This window comes from Marmota flaviventris, chromosome 18, assembly GCF_047511675.1.
Source record: "Marmota flaviventris isolate mMarFla1 chromosome 18, mMarFla1.hap1, whole genome shotgun sequence".
Taxonomy (NCBI): Eukaryota; Metazoa; Chordata; class Mammalia; order Rodentia; family Sciuridae; genus Marmota; species Marmota flaviventris.
The window spans coordinates 29141956-29157902 of NC_092515.1; the positions used below are offsets into that span (position 1 = coordinate 29141956).

Genomic DNA, 15947 nt, shown 5'->3' on the forward strand with positions numbered 1-15947 from the left:
ATGAGGGTGTGTCTAGGAATGATTGAAGTGTGCGATAGCCAACTGAAATGGAGACCCTCCCTAAGTCTGGGCAGCACCATCCAGTAGGATGGTGGCTTGGATGGAATAAAAATTGGAAGAACCAGGAAGCAACAGCAAATGCAACTCCACTCTTCTTGAAGGGATTCTTGATTGCTGCTGAGGTCATCTGAGGATATCGGAAACTTGCTTCTTCCCTCTTGACGAAACAGACTCTGCCAGTGATTCTCCAGAAGGCTTAGGTGTTGGACTAGGGTAGCACTATTGATCCCTCTTGTTCTAGGGCTTCAGCCTCTTGGACGGCCTAGCTACTAGTTCCCCCAGCTCTCCAGGCTACAGACGGTGGTTGTGGACTATCCAGCTTCTGGTCACGTAAGCCAATCTAATAAATTCCCTTTTTATAATTATACTTCCTGTGAATTCTGTTCCTCTACAGAACCCTGACTAGAGAACACTTATGAAGACTCAGAAGGGGAACAGAATGAAGGGTGCGGCATGGAACTATCCAGAACTGGGGGGGTGCCCCTCAACAAATATTACATAAAGTTCAATAGACTTTATACTTTTTTTCCCCAAATGTCACCATGGAATTAACAGAACTCTCTCCTGGGTTACTGGGAATGCATCTTTTCTGCATCCATCACAGCAAACCTTGAGGTTGGAAAGAAAACCTTTCATTTGGTGAAGGATTGTGTAGGAGTATTACGGAGTCAAGGGAGAAGACAATGAAGATCTATGAGAAGAAACAGTGTGGAAGTTGGAATATCTTCAATAAAATAATTGCAAGTCAATATTTCAGGGTAGTTTAATTTCCTATGGCATTTTAATGACCAATAAAGAAGATATAAAAATGTCATTTGTAGAGAAACTCTAACATTTTTGTTTTCCTGGTTATTTTAACAGATCAATTGGAACATACAATATGAATTTCAAAATAATTTTTTTTTTTACCAAACACTATAATCACTCATGCTACAGATCTGTGTAGTTACTGCTTATCACACAGTCAAGATAGAAGTGAATAGAAGTTAAACAGGAAGAGAACTCTACTCTTTTCCCTTCTGATAATAAGGTAAGAAACCTTGTAAGCTCCAAGCCTAGGCATTTTCCCATTCTGTTTGCTTTGACTGATTTTCAACAGAAAGTTGCAATGTTTACATTCTCAGGTACTCGGATGATATTGATGAAGACACATGAGGGACCCTTGGGGTTCTAGGAGGTGAGGGGAAGCTTTTTAATCCATTAGCTCCCGTCTGCCTCTGTCCACCACCCAGAACCAACCCCAAGCCTTCCAGCTGAAGTGAAGTTTCATGGGATGGGTAGGAAAGAGGACTCAACCTCAGGCCCAGATGGACCCAGTACTCCAAGGGTGGGAGGGGCTGTGGCCAGGGCACCCAGCTGAGCTGATAGCTCTGGCTCCTGCAGTCTCATCCTACTTATCTCACACACCCTCCTCCTGCACTCAGATCAGCCCCAGGGATTTTTACAGTCGGACTTCTGACGCCAGTAGCATTGCAAATGCAGAATTGGGCTTCTCAGCAAGGATTTCTGGTTTGTCAAATTCAATCACCTAAAAGAGAAGAAGAAATGAAATTTAAAAAAAAAAAAATCACCCACCATAATGCCCAAACTACTGAAGGCTTTAGGGAGGTGAAGCCAACCACAGCTTTCTGCACCTTCCCATTTTCCATGACCAGGACACGGTCGCAGTTGAGAACGGTGTTGAGGCGGTGGGCGATGGTCAACACCGTGCAGCCTTTGAAGGCATCTTTGATGGTACTCTGAACGAGGGTGTCTGTCTTGGAGTCCATAGAGGCGGTGGCTTCATCCAGGAGAATGATCTGTCAAGGAAGAAACACTGTAAAAATCATGCTAAGCCAAAGCTGTGCCAAGGGGGAAATTTACAGTCTCAGCTCTATTTATTAAAAAGAGGGAGAAAAGCACCCATTTTTTAAAAAAATTACAAAAGAAAAGAGAAAGAACAGTCAAATCACACCCACTTCACCTTCCTTAGAGAGGCTTGCTGGAGGAACAAGACTGTATGTTCACCAGCCTCCTTTTTTTAATGGTGTATTCTAATGTTACAAATATGTAGAAAGAAACCTTGAATTCATCCCATTTATTAATTCTTGATTTTAATTCTTGCGCTATAGGAGTCTTATTAAGGAATTGGGGCCTAATCCCACATGATGGAGATTAGGGCCTACTTTTTCTTCTATTAGACGCAGGGTCTCTGGTTTAATTCCTAGGTCCTTGATCCACTTTGCGTTGAGTTTTGTGCATGGTGAGAGACAGGGGTTAATTTCATTTTGTTGCATATGGGATTCAAACTAAAAAGCTTCTTAGCAAAATAAACAGGGAGTGAATAGAGAGCCTACATCTTGGGAGCAAATTTTTACCACTTGTACATCAGATAGAACATTAATCTCTAGGGTATACAGAGAACTCAAAAAGCTAAACACCAAAATAACCCATTCAATAAATGGGCCAAGAAAATGAGCAGACACTTCTCAGAAGAGGATATATAATCAATCAACAAATATATGAAAAAATGTTCAACATATCTAGCAGCTATTATGAATACAAACAACCTTAAGTGTTGGTGAGGATGTGGGCGAAAAGTCACACTCATACATTGCTGGTGGGACAGCAAATTGGTGCAGCCAATATGGAAAGCAGTATGGGAATGGAACCACCATTTGACCCAGCTATCCCTCTCCTCTGTTTATACCCAAAGGACTTAAAAACAGCATACTACAGGGACACAGCCACATCAATGTTTATAGCAGCACAATTCACAATAGCTAAACTGTGCAGCCAACCTAGATGCCCTTCAGTAGATGAATGGATAAAGAAAATGTGGTATATATACACAATGGAATATTATTCAGCATTAAAATAGAATAAAATCATGGCATTTGCAGGTAAATGGATGGAGTTGGAGAATATAATGCTAAGTGAAGTTGGCTAATCCCAAAAAAACAAATGTTGAATGTTTTCTCTGATATAAGGAGGCTGATTCATAGTAGGGTTTGAGAAGGGGAGCATGGGAGGAGTAGATGAACTCTAGATAGGGCAAAAGTGGGAGGGGAAGGAAGGGGTGTGGGGATAGGAAAGATGGTAGAATGAGATGGACAACATTACCCTAAGTACATGTATGAAGACATAAACCATGTGACTCTACATTGTGTGCACCCAGAGATATGAAAAATTGTGCTCTCTATGTGTAATATGAATTGTAATGCATTCTGCCGTCAAATATAACAAATCAGAATAAATTTTTTTTTAAAAAAGGAACCTTGAAGAGACCTTCAGCAAACCAGCACGGGGTATAAAAACAACACTTACATACATTTGCTACTGCTGCTATAGCAAATGACCACAAACTTCAGGGCTTAAAATGACAATAAATATATCATCTTATAGTTTTAGAAGCCAACAATCCCCCAAATCAAGATGTAATCAGGGCTGCATTCCTCTAGCAGACTCCTATCCAGATTCTAGAGGCCACCTGCATTCTTTAGCCCATGGTCCCTTCCTGGAATCACACCTCCTTCTCTCTTTGACTCTCCTTCTTGCTTCTTATAAAGACTTGTGAATAGACTAGGCCCAATGAGATACAGGAAAATCTCTCCATCTTAAGATCCTGAACTTAAGCCTGTCTTCAAAGTTTTTTCTGCCATGTAAGTGAACATATTTTACATGTCTGGGGTATCATGGCATGCACATACTTCTTTTTTTTTTTTTTTCCTTTTGTAGAGGGAGCATTACTCTGCTTACCACAGCACTGATTTGATTTTACAAATTAGAGAGCTTAAATTCAACTCCCACCTCTTCTGGACCTTGGTCTAGTTACTTCTCCATGGTTCCATTCTCTCATGGGAAGGGGAGTTAGCTTTATTATGAGACAGAAATGTAAAGACACAGAAGCACTTAGCATGAGCACTGCCATAGGAGGCACCAAGCAGTCCTGGCTGCCTTTCCCCTGCCACCAGCACATCTACAGAATACACACGTGTGTCCCACCCTTGATGAGGAATCAGAGTGGGATTTCCTAAACAATGGCATTCTCCAAATCAGTAAGCAAGTCACTTAAAGCAAGTAGCTAAGTCACTTAAAAAAAAAAAAATGGGAATGCGTTTTACAAATTGTGAATGCTAGCATTCTGTTGGCCTTCTTGAGTGTCCTGGGTACTGTTTCTGAGGACTCAGAATTGTTCGGGGACAAAGGGAAAAAGTTGAGAGACAGATTTTTCAAACTCAAACCACTTAGGGGAACAGAGAGAATACCTAAGCAAGACCTCCTGGTGGGGCAGCCCAGGGGAGGAAGATGCTACTGCTGAAAATGGCTGTTATTTTTCAATTTTTACCCCTCACAACTTTGTCTTAAGAAAAAGTGATCGGTTTTTAAATGGCTCAATTGCTCTGTCTTTGCTGAAAGACAAACGCCGGGCCCCGTCTCCTGGATTGAGCTGCACTGCAGGAAATATCCAAAATTTGACCAATCCATTTTCCGTGCTGTTTCCTTACTTTTGAATTACGAAGAAGGGCTCGGGCCATACAAAGCAGCTGACGTTCCCCTACTGAGAAGTTTTCCCCATTTTCTGTGACTTCTGCTTGTAATTTTTCCGGGAGTTTCATTATCTATAAAACATAGAAAATGCCACATTTATGCTGATGATCTATAAAATTGTCCTGAATCGTCTGTATTGATTGCCCCCTTCTCTTGCATTTATCAGCTTGCTTTATTTTACTGTAGAAAAGAAAGTGCAAAACAACAATCATTTCAATATTGCAAACAGGCACCAGGGAAAGACCAGGGAGGAGGCGGACATTAATAATTTTAAATCACAGCGTGACTCATAGAACCCCGTAGACAACTCACCAAAAGAGTACAAATGATGCACAGAAGGTTCCAGAGAACACACATACAAAGAGAAATGGCTTTTAGGGTGGCTACTGTGGGACAGGAACATTTGGGGCTGACAGGGTCATGGGCAAGGGCTGATTTATTCAGTGCAAAAAGCCAGAGTGACTTTGAGAGATGCTCATGCTGGCACCATGTGGCTTCACAGGCAGGATACTCACCTGCTGACCCCACCTGAGACTGCAGCTCTGACGGGGAGGCTCCCTGATCACAGATGACTCAGTCTCCTCAAACCAGCCGTATTTGTCATTCCCAGGACAGGCCATACCCCCTTATCTTCCTGTGGCTTATCTGTCCTGATAAATAAATGAGGCCACTGGCCTCATAATAAGGCACAACTCCCCTTCTAAAATCAGCTGGACTTGGGTTCATGTCTCTATTCTGCTACTCACTGACCTGGACATGTCTCTTCCTTGAGCTTTAATTTCTGCATCCCTAAATTGAGGGGTAAGAGCACCAACCTCAGAGAGCTGTTGCAAGGACTGAGTGAGGTCGATGCTTGTAGGACACTTAACTGGATCATTGCAGAACCATAATAAAAGTGCCTATGGCTGCTTTTTATTTAAAAAAGAAAAAGAGCAAATAAGGATTGTATTCTACTGACATATGTGGCATCCACAGAATAAACCTGGCCTAGTGCTGTTCCAAGTGCTCATCAAATTTAAACCTGGACCAGGTATCTGGGGGGACTGAGACTGGGAATGGACTCATCCTGAACAGTCCCAGAAACCTACTGTGTCTTTCATGAATGTTCTCTCCAGAACCTGCCAGAGCATCTCATCGGTGTGACTCTCAAAGGGATCCAAGTTGTACCTGCAACAAAGGAGAAGAGAGGGAGCTGGATTTCCTAGGGCGAGAGAATGGGGGTTGGGGGGTCCTTCCAAAGACAAGAACATGGGGAAGGAGTGGGATGCTGGAAGGAGCCGTGGGCCAAGGAATGCAGGTGGCCTCTAGAAGCTGGAAAAGACAAAGTAATGGTTTCTTTGTGGGACAGGTAGGGAAGAACAGGAGGGGGCAGGTGTGGAGCCTGCAGCTCCAAGAACCGTGCTCAGCCCTGGCCATGACACCAAACACCCACAACTCTGCAATGACTCAGAGACCACTGAGGCAGACGGAAATGCGAAGCCCTGCAGAGAGGAAGGCACAACACTTGGCCTCTGCATGTCACTGGGCAGCAAAGTAGGTTTGACCTTCCATAAATTCTTGGCAAACAGAGAGATAAAGCCAGTAACTCAAGCTGGCATTCCAAATTTGCTCAGCCTTCAGAGGCCAGAAGTACCTCTGCAGCTCCCAGGACCTTGCACAGGGTTGAGCATCTCATAGGCAGGATGTAAGTCTCGTGTTTCAAGATGTATTTCTCCTACAAGCCACGCTATAGGCCTCATTCGGTGCTCCATTTGAGGGAATGTCCCTCTCACTGGGACCAACTGAGAGCTGCGGTTTCCTTCTCATGCTTTGACCTCAGATCCTGGGCCCGTGGAAATTGCAATCCTGCTGTTCTTTTACTTGAACAGCTTCTGCTTGCTCTTTAGTAGGAACAGATTAATGCACTTCCAAGAGATGGCTTCACATGTAAGGCTACCATCCATCTATTCCATTATGCACTCTGGGGTATCTTTGAAAGTGGCCATTACTAAGCCGATGAAATGCCGGGATACAGGCATAAAATAAGTTTGTCCAGGGCCAACCGGGATATCTGCTCACCCTACATATCAAAGCATCTTGCTTATTAATAATGTAGTTTCTGAAATGCAAAGCTCATGGCTCTCTTCCCCATTTCCTTCGAAGGCTTTACTCAAAAAAAAAAAAAAAAAACAGGTACCAACAGCCCATGGAGATGCTGCCTCCCTGAGACAGGACAGCCCCAGGCCAGTCAAGCCCTGAGGACTGTGGGTCTGGTTTCACTATCCAAAAATAGGAATGCAGGATGATCAAAAACAGCTACCTTACTGTACCTACAAACAGGACAGGATCCTGGGGGATCACGGTCAGCTTGGTTCGGAGGTCTTCCAAACTGATGGTACAGATATCCACCTCATCGATGAGGATCGTGCCGCCCGCTGGCTCCACCAGACGGAACAAGGCCATTCCCAGTGACGACTTTCCTGGGAACAGTAAAAGCCACAACAACAAATCCAACATTCGTTTGTGCTTCCATCATACCCCGGCATTTAATTAAAGGAATTTTTAATGCAACGAAAATGACTCTGTGTGGATGACTGTGCGGGCAGAAATTCCTCACTTGGTGAGGGGGGGGGGCGGAAGCCTGGTCACAGTTAACCTGCCCGTCCTCGCAGGGGCCTTTAGCACACGAGTCATCCTCTGAGCCTCATTTCACCAGAATGAATCTCATTTAATTAATATAAAAACGGATGTGTGGTTGCTTCCAACTCACACAACCATTTAACCTGAAGTCCTAATTTACCAGTAAATAGATGTGAGGGGAAATTACAGCCGATCCAACACACATACCCTTCTCTCTCTGGTGTGGCCTAACACATTCAAGGCAGATTCAAGGAAAACAGCCTGAAAGAAACAAAAGCAGGGCTTGTCCTCACCAGAACCTGTTCTTCCAACGATCCCAACTGTCTGCCCACTTTCTATGTTTAGGTTCAGTCCGTTGAGAACAAGGGGAGTGTTGTCTCTGTATCTCATCTGATAGTCTCTGAAGGTTATCTCCCCGTGACTGGGCCAGTCCTTGGGACAGGCCCCTCCTTTGAGGGGATGAGTGCTTTCGGGAACACAGGTCTGAAAAGCAGAATAACCAACGACAGGTTAATAACTATTCATTTCCCCATTCGTTTAACTCATTCCTTCCTCTAACTCTAGGTTCTGGTGTTCGTGGTGGTGAAGTTGACCCATAAGAACCCTGGTCTCAAAAAAGCTCATGTTCCAGTGGGGACGTCAGATAATGAACAAGAAAAGCAATTAGAGATGCAGACAATAAAATAGAGCATTGGAACAGCCTATGGACTTGTGGGGTGGGCAGAGGAGAGGGAAGTAGGAGTATTTGAGGGCTGAAGAAAAAGTCTATGTGACATTGGAGCTGAGACCAAGAAATGCTGAGAAGATTTCAGCTACAAGAGGATTCCAGTTCAGGGCCTTCTAGACAGAGGGGGCCAGAACCAACTTGGGTACTTTGAGGAATAGAAAGTCATGGGGCTGTACTGCTTAAGGAACAAGGGGAGCGTGACACAGGGGAACAAGCAGGGACAGCTCACACTGGGCCCTGTGGACCTGGGCAATGTCAGCAGTGTGACCTTGAAGCTGTGGCAAATCCAGGCTGAGACTTGAGATTTGCAGAATTCAATCAGATACAATTTCAGTATCTACCAGAGCTATCAGGGTACTAGAAGTGAAAAGACAAGAATGCAGGATGTCCAGTTCAGTGGTCTTTAGAGTCAAATGGAAAAGGCATGTAAGTTTCCTTCCTGAGAGTCGAAGAAATGCAAAGTCTAACGAAGGAGATCAGTTTAAGATTATATGACCATTATAAGACCAACCCCTCCTTTTAAGTTTTAAAGTTCCCTATTAACAACTAGAATTAGGGATCCCATATGCCCTATCAGGGTGACTGACCAGCCCAGAAAAATTTCAATTAGCTGAAGAAATAATTGCTTTCTTACTATTTTTAAGCCTTGGAAGATGTAGAATTAAGAATAAAAATATTTAAGAGAAGAATAGCTGGGCTTGGTGGCACACACCTGTAACTCCAGTTATTCAGAAGGCTAAGGCAGGAGGATCCCAAGTTCAAGGTCAACCTCAGCAACTTAACAAAAATGAGATCTGATCTCAACAACAACAAGAAAGTAAAATAAAAAGGGATGGGGGTGTGGCTCAGTGTTGCAATGTCCCTGGGTTCAATCCTTCAGAAAGGAGAGAAAGAGAGAGAAGGGGGAGGGAGCAATACTGTAACCATATATTTAGTTTAAGAAATCTGCATACTTTGTGTTCAAGTATTTATAATATGTATAGAATTCGGCTTTGTGATTCTAATTCAAAATATAAAATTGAATAATTGATTTAAACACAATTTTAAGTTAAAAGCTTTCTGTTTATACACGGCCTCGGAACTGTCACGAGAACCTAAAACTCACCATATTTACAAGTTTAATTTATTAGATTTATACAAACTCAGGAAGGCTTGTTTGTTAAATCAGATTATTGAGGTACTTAAAAGGAAATTGAATGTATTAAATTTTAAAATGCAGTTTAAAATGTTTTAAGTGTTTAATTAAGTTTGTAAGTGGGACCAACACTGTTCAAAGGCCCTTAAAAAGAGATTGCTAGGATCGCTTAGACTTCTTTTCAAAAGAATAACGGCACTAAAACAGGGTCCTCCATCTGAAATTGGTAATGGCTTCTTCGTGCTGAGTGGGGGTTGGGGGAGGGGGACTCCAACCCCCTACGGGCCGAAGAAGATGGGAGTGGAAATGGCCTTTGTCTCCCTGCCTCTTCTCCTGAAAGTTCTGCTAATTTTCAGGAATTTCCGAGGTAGAATCTTTGAAGCAGTTAAGTTTCTCTTGCCTTCCTTTAAAGCTGACTTTGTGCTAAGTACATTAGCCCACACCTGCAATTCCAGCATCTCTGGAGGCTGAGGCAGGAGGATTGCAAGTTCCAGGCCAGCCTCAGCAATGAAATGAGGCTCTAAGCAACTTAGTAAGACTCTGTCTCAATAAAAAAATAAAATAAAATAAAAAGGGCTGGGGATATGGCTCAGTAGTAAAGTATCCCTGAGGTCAATCCTCAGTGCCAAAAAAAAAAAAACACCAAAAAAACAAAAAAAGAAGTTGGCTTTGAATAAAACCAACTTTCCTACCAATTTGACTCCAGATATTTCTGGAGCAGGGAGTGTTATACAGCCAGTCTCTCTCCTCCCAGGGGTTGGTACAGCTGCCCAGTAAGAGCAGCTGTGAATTGAACAGAAAAACTCTCAAAGAGAAGTGAAGCTGTTTTTATTTTTCAATTTACAACTTTAATCAAATATTAATTTTTAGAAACCAAAATGAGCCACTGAATTGTCTTTCCTGAGTATATAAACCACCTATAAAGAATTTTTTATTTTATAGAAAAAGCCTCACATTCAACACCAAGGACTTCGGTTTGTATTATAAATAGAGGTTTAAAGAAGAGGGGTGACTGGTCAGATTTGACTTTTTAAAAAGATCCCTTTCACATCAAAAAAAAAAAAGATTAAATACCCGCCTACTCCTGTCCCTTCTCATTCACACACTGGTTTCTTACCATAATGTACTCCCTTAGCAGCTCCATGGAGGTGAACTTGGCCTGGGTCTCTGTTCCTGTCCGCACGCACACTTGGAGCAATCCGCTTAGCTATTGCAAAGGAGCAAGTAGTCGCCGTTAGAGGCCTTTCCTCCTCTGGGTTCTGCTCTCCCACCTTTCAGGGCTGCCCTTGAGGATCACCACCCCCTTTCTCACTCAGGGCCAGATGCACAGGAGGCCTGCATTCCCAGCCAGGCACCCCAAAGTGGAGATATATTCCTGTCGGGTTCTTTTGCCTTTTAACACTTCCTCTGTGTCTGGAAACAAATGGTGTTTACATTTTCCCTGGCACTCCAGATGGCGGGAATCATCCCACCACCACGGCACCACTTTATCACCCGCCTTTCTGTCTGAGCAATGGGGACCTGCCGTCCAGTGGGAATGCTCCCTGGGGGCAGAACTGCTGGGTATCGCTTCTCGCAGCACCTGGATGGGCTCTCCATCAAGGCCCCCTCCCCACTCTCCGCCCAATGCCAAGGAGGAATTGAAAGCTCAGCCACCACCGGAGACCACTGAACCGTCTAGCCCATCTGCCCGCTTTACACATGAGACGATCATGTATTAAAATAAAAAAATCATGTAGGGCAGAGGGATGGCTTGATAAGATGACCCACTTGAGGCCAGGATATCCCCGAAGGCTACCCTGAGATTTAGGGCTAATAGTGTTTTAGGATGAAGGATGCCCCCTCCCCCACCTGCCTAAGATATGTCCATATCCAAATTCCTGGAACCTGTGAAAGTTACCTCATTGGAAACAGGTCCTTTGCAGATATAATTAGGATCTTGAGAACATCCTGGATTACCTGGATGGACCCTAAAGCTAGTGACGGGTATCTTTACAAGAGACGGGATAAGTCACAGAGCAGAAAAGGGGATAGGCAGGCAAAGGCCGGAGTTAGAGTGAGGCAGTTGTAAGTCAAAGAATGCCAGCAGCCACCAGCAGCCTGGCCAGACCAGAAACAGCCTCCCCTGGAGCCTCAGAGGGATCACAGCCTTGCCAACACCTTGCTTGTGGACATCTGACCTTCCAAAGCGTGAGAGAATAAGTTTCTCTTTTTTTAAGTCACCAAGCTCGGGGTAATTTGTTGCAGCAGCCTTAGCACACACAGGGTGTAGGCAGTGAACCCAGAAAGTACGGAGGGGATGGGTGACAGAGGAAGACTGGGAAGGCAGCCAATCCCAGGTGTGTGTTCATGAGAGGTCAGGGCAGCAGGCAACTGGGATTAGGTTGCACTGGGACACCATAGGGGCCACACCACAGAGTTGTTCCATGCCAGGGCAAGGAGTCATCCCTCAGTATCCTTGAGGGGCTGATTCCAGGGCACCACCACCATCACCCTTGGCAGATACGGAAATCCAAAGAGGCTCAAGATCTTTACATGAAATGGCATCATATTTGCATCTTACCTATGTACCTCCCCCAAAGAGTCTAAGTCACCTCTAGATTACCTCTAATATCTAACACAATGTAAACATTATGTAAAGGGCTGTCACACTGTATTTAGGGAATAGTGTCAAGAAAACTAGTTTACATGTTCAGTAGCGACACAGTAATTTTTTTTTTCCTGAATATTTTCATTCTGCAGGTGGTTGAATCTGTGATGTGGAACATGTGGATTCTGAGGGTTAATGTATCCACTAACTCCCTTCAGTCACTGCTGAGGCTGTGAGAACCCCATCCCTTACATCTCCAGCTGTGCCCCTGGACTTAGCCTAGCAGGAAAGAGTTAGAGGCAGGACCAGTCTTCTCTCATGACACACATAGATGACACACATTTATTAAGCAATAGTGATGGGCCCAGTACTGGTCAGGGGGCTGGTTTTCCCAGGTTGAACGTGATAGACAAGACCCTGCACTCGTGGGCTTACATTCTAATGGACTGGCAGGTGGAAATTTCAGGAACCATAAGAACAGGGTATTGATAAAATAGGAAGCTTTGGGTGACTGGCTAAGCCTAAAGTTGGGGAACTAGCCTACAGTGGGAAGGGAGGACTAGGTGAGCTGAGGTCTTTATGAGGAGATGTCCACCAGGCAAACCTCAGATGAGAAAGCTCTGGAAAGCAGCAAGCGACCCTCACAGAAGAAAGCCATGGAGCCCAAGCAGGTGAATGCAGTGGGAAGAGCAGTGGCTGCAGACCCTCACAGGCCTCCGTTGCACCTACCTCCCTGCTCAACACAGGCCAGGGCCTCCCATTTCTCTTAGAGCGATGGCTCTCAACCTGGGTGATTATGCCCCCAGGGGACATTTGGCAATGTCTAGAGACATTTTTGGTTGTTCCAACCTGGGGGGAACATATTGGCATCTAATGGGTAGAGGCCAGGGAGGCTGCTGAACATCCTCAGGTGCACAGACAGCCCCACAGGAAAAGCATTATCTGCCGGGCATGCTGGCACCCAATAATCCCAGTGGAGTGGGAGGCTGAGGCAGGAGGATCACGGGTTCAATGCCAGCCTCGGCAATCTAGCAAGGCCCTAAGCAACTCTGCGAGACCCTGCCTCTAAATAAAATACAAAACGGGCTGGGGATATGACTCTGTTGTTAAGCACCCCGGGGGCTCAATCCCCAGTACCAAAAAAAAGAAAAAGCATTATCTCTCCCAAATGCATATTAGAATACAGGTAACACCCCTTCCCTGACTTACAAAGCCACACATTCTACCCCTGCCAACTCTTACCACTTTGCTTAGGCCACTCAGCCTTTTTCAGACTCTCAAACACACCAAGCTCAGGCCCCCAGGCCTTTCCCGGCTCCTCTGCCTGCTGCACCCTTCCTCCCAGTCTCCTGTGGCTTGTTCTTTTTTGTTCTGGTCTCAGCTCGGAAGTCACCCCCCAGCAGAGGCCTCCTCAGGCTTTTGGTTGTAATGTTGCTCCCTCTTCCCCCATCGCTGTACCCCACTTTGTTATCTTCACTGCACTTCCTGAACCCTTATTGGTTATTTACTCACCACCATATTTATTCCAGCTCTGCACTAGAATGTCAGCCCCATGAGGGCAGGACGGTCAGATTGTTTGCTGCTAAATCCACAACAACCAGTAGAGTTCCTGGCTCACAGCAGCTGCTCAGGGGAGAGCTGGCAAATGAACCAACTGATCCTTTTCCTTGACAGAGGCACATTTCATTAAGGACAGGAGAAGTATGATCTCCCAAGGGCTTGGGCAGCCCACCCAGGTTTAGAATGTCCACATCAGCACAGAACTGGCCTCAGTGGGTGGCTCTTCTCCTCCACCATGGGAGGGGACGTTACTTTACATTGGCTTTCTTGCTCTGTGGTGTTTCCTGCCAATTTCTCATCCGTCCTCTGTTCTCAAGTGAAGCTCTGTCATTTCGTTTCTGTGTTCTCCAAAGGGGTCTAATGCTGGAAAAGCCCCAGAGCCAGCTGGAGAAGCCATCCCATAAACCTCAATGTGTGCAAATTCTTCTCTGACCCCTACAGGAACGTTTGGAAACAATTTTACCGAGAGCCAATGATATTGCCCAAAAGCATGACCTTAGATGGGGCAAGCTGTTTTACTTGGACCAATTAAGGGAAACCGTTCAACATCATCTGTTTGATTTTTTTTTTACTAGGCAGCAACAAATGAAAGCATCCATCCATGAGGGAAATTGGCTACCCAAGGAAAAATTCATTATTTTCCTTATCTTAAGAGTATAGAAGATATATTTTTGTTCCTCCTCTTTCCCAAATAACACTTAGAATGATATCAGAAAAATTTCTCCAAAAAAGAATAGACCCTTAACAGCAAGGGGATTGGAAAGAGATGAAATTGAATGAGAGAGTTACAAATTTCTGCAAGTTGGAAAGAGGATGAGAACCTTTTGATAAAATGGAAGCAGAATGGGCTAAAGGGATTTAAAGAGCCTTCTGTCTAGCAGAACCTGGAGAGCCTCCAGGTGTGAGGAGGAGCCCACAAAGAGGTTGTCAAATTCACAGTCTGTCTACAGAGACTCCTATTGGACCCATTTATTCACTTCCCTCTTCCAACCAGAAGTAGTGATACACTGTATCCCTAGGCACAGGTTATGAACACATGTATATACACACAATTTCCCCTCTAAAGAAACTGAACTGACTACCTGGGGCTCCAGGAATCGTACCTAGATTAAAATTCCCTTTTAATTCTAGCATGTGGGTGTCTAACGGCCAGCTCTCTGCGTGCTTTCCTGCAGTGCTGCACCCAGCCCACCCACAGTCAGGAAGCTTCCTATGAAGAGAGACCTAGGAAGAAATTCACAAGTGCCAAAGAAGCCCTGAAAACCCAACCCACCCATTCTCCCATGCTTAAATGGAAACAGAACAGGAGACAGCTGAGCAAATCTAATGGCATGAAAGAGCAAGAACTGGATAAACAACAACAAAAAAAAAAAGAAAGAAAAAGAAAAAAAGTGACCCAGGAACAAACAGATATATATAAGTCAAAGAAGAGGAAAGAGTCTAAGGGCGGTGGGGGGGGGGGGCTCTAATAATATAAATGTCCTCAGAGAAATTTAAAACGCTTCATTGATTTAAAAAATTATTTTCTTGGAGGGGGAGGGGAGGGGAAGGGGGGAATGGAAGGACAGCAGAATAAAATAGACATTATTATTGCTGTGGGTATGACCAATGTAATTCTGCAACCTGTACACTCAGAAAAATGAGAAATTATATCCCTTCTGATTCAAATGTAAGATATGTCAAGATCATTGTACCGTCATGTGTAACTAATTAAAACAAATTAAAAAAAATAGAGAGAATAGATAAAAAATTATTTTCTTAAAAACAGAAAGAATCAGAGCTTGTGAAAATTAAACATATGAATATATGATTGTCAATCTTAAAATTCAAAGGAATAAAAACAGATTTATTCTCAGAAAAAAAACAAAAAGCAAGAACAGAAATTTTGAGATAAAAGAAACAGAAATTGATGCAGGAAATCTAATATGCAACCAATATACATGAGTCACAGGAAGAAAACAGAGAAAGGAAAGAAATTGTCAAAATGAAGGAGAAATTTCTCTGAATTGAAGGGAGATTTGACTTTAAAGTAAAAGAAGCCACAGCATCGAACAGAATATTTTTAAATGACCCATATTTTGAAACATTGTCCTGGAATTTCAAGTACCACTGGTAAGGACTACATTGGAAATGTTTCCAAAGAGGAAAATGGGAACCATATATCAAGGGACAAGTTCAAGAAGCATCAGACCTAGGTGGGTAGGCTTCAAATCCTGGCTTTTAGACATGACATGTGTGGGATCTTAGCAAGTCTTTCTGGGTCTCAGTTTCCTCATCTTTAATATGGGGCTTACAGTAGTATCATCATGGGAGGTAAATGAATTTATATAAAGCAAAGCAAATACCATGTGTTCACCTACTATTGTTGTTACTCAAAAGAAAATAAGCATCCAAGAAGATAAGCCAGTCATAGACACTGCCATGGCCCCTCCAGTATTTATTTCACAGCCCCCACTGAAGAGTAGCTATACAACTTCGTGGTGGCCTAAATCAATCATCTCAATCCCATTGAGCCACTAATTAGTTCTTGGATACCTAAATTAATCCAATAAGAGTAAAGCTCAGGATTTGTCCAGTGGTTAGGACAGGAAATATCTCCAGCCATAGACCGGAGAGGATGTTGATCACCATTGCATGACTATGAGGGAAGATATCACAGAAGGACAAAGACAAGAGCCGTGATCCAACTGTGCCTGAAGCCCACACAACTTCCCAACATTTTAATG

General features: G+C 43.9%; 1 protein-coding gene across 4 annotated transcripts in view; it reads right to left on the reverse strand.

Moving 5' to 3' along the window:
- Nucleotides 1-1501: 1501 nt before the first annotated feature.
- Nucleotides 1502-15947, reverse strand: part of Abcc12 (ATP binding cassette subfamily C member 12) — a 59280-nt gene continuing 44834 nt past the window's right edge. For 3 of the 4 annotated variants that reach the window (XM_071604155.1, XM_027939188.2, XM_027939189.2), the window contains 7 exons: nt 10189-10278; nt 7503-7692; nt 6890-7049; nt 5679-5757; nt 4548-4661; nt 1695-1859; nt 1502-1588 (listed from right to left, as the gene is read on the reverse strand). In XM_071604155.1, the coding sequence (XP_071460256.1) occupies nt 1502-1588; nt 1695-1859; nt 4548-4661; nt 5679-5757; nt 6890-7049; nt 7503-7692; nt 10189-10278 (885 nt within the window). The remainder of the gene's footprint in view (nt 1589-1694; nt 1860-4547; nt 4662-5678; nt 5758-6889; nt 7050-7502; nt 7693-10188; nt 10279-15947) is intronic. The other variant, XM_071604156.1, reaches the window with a different exon arrangement.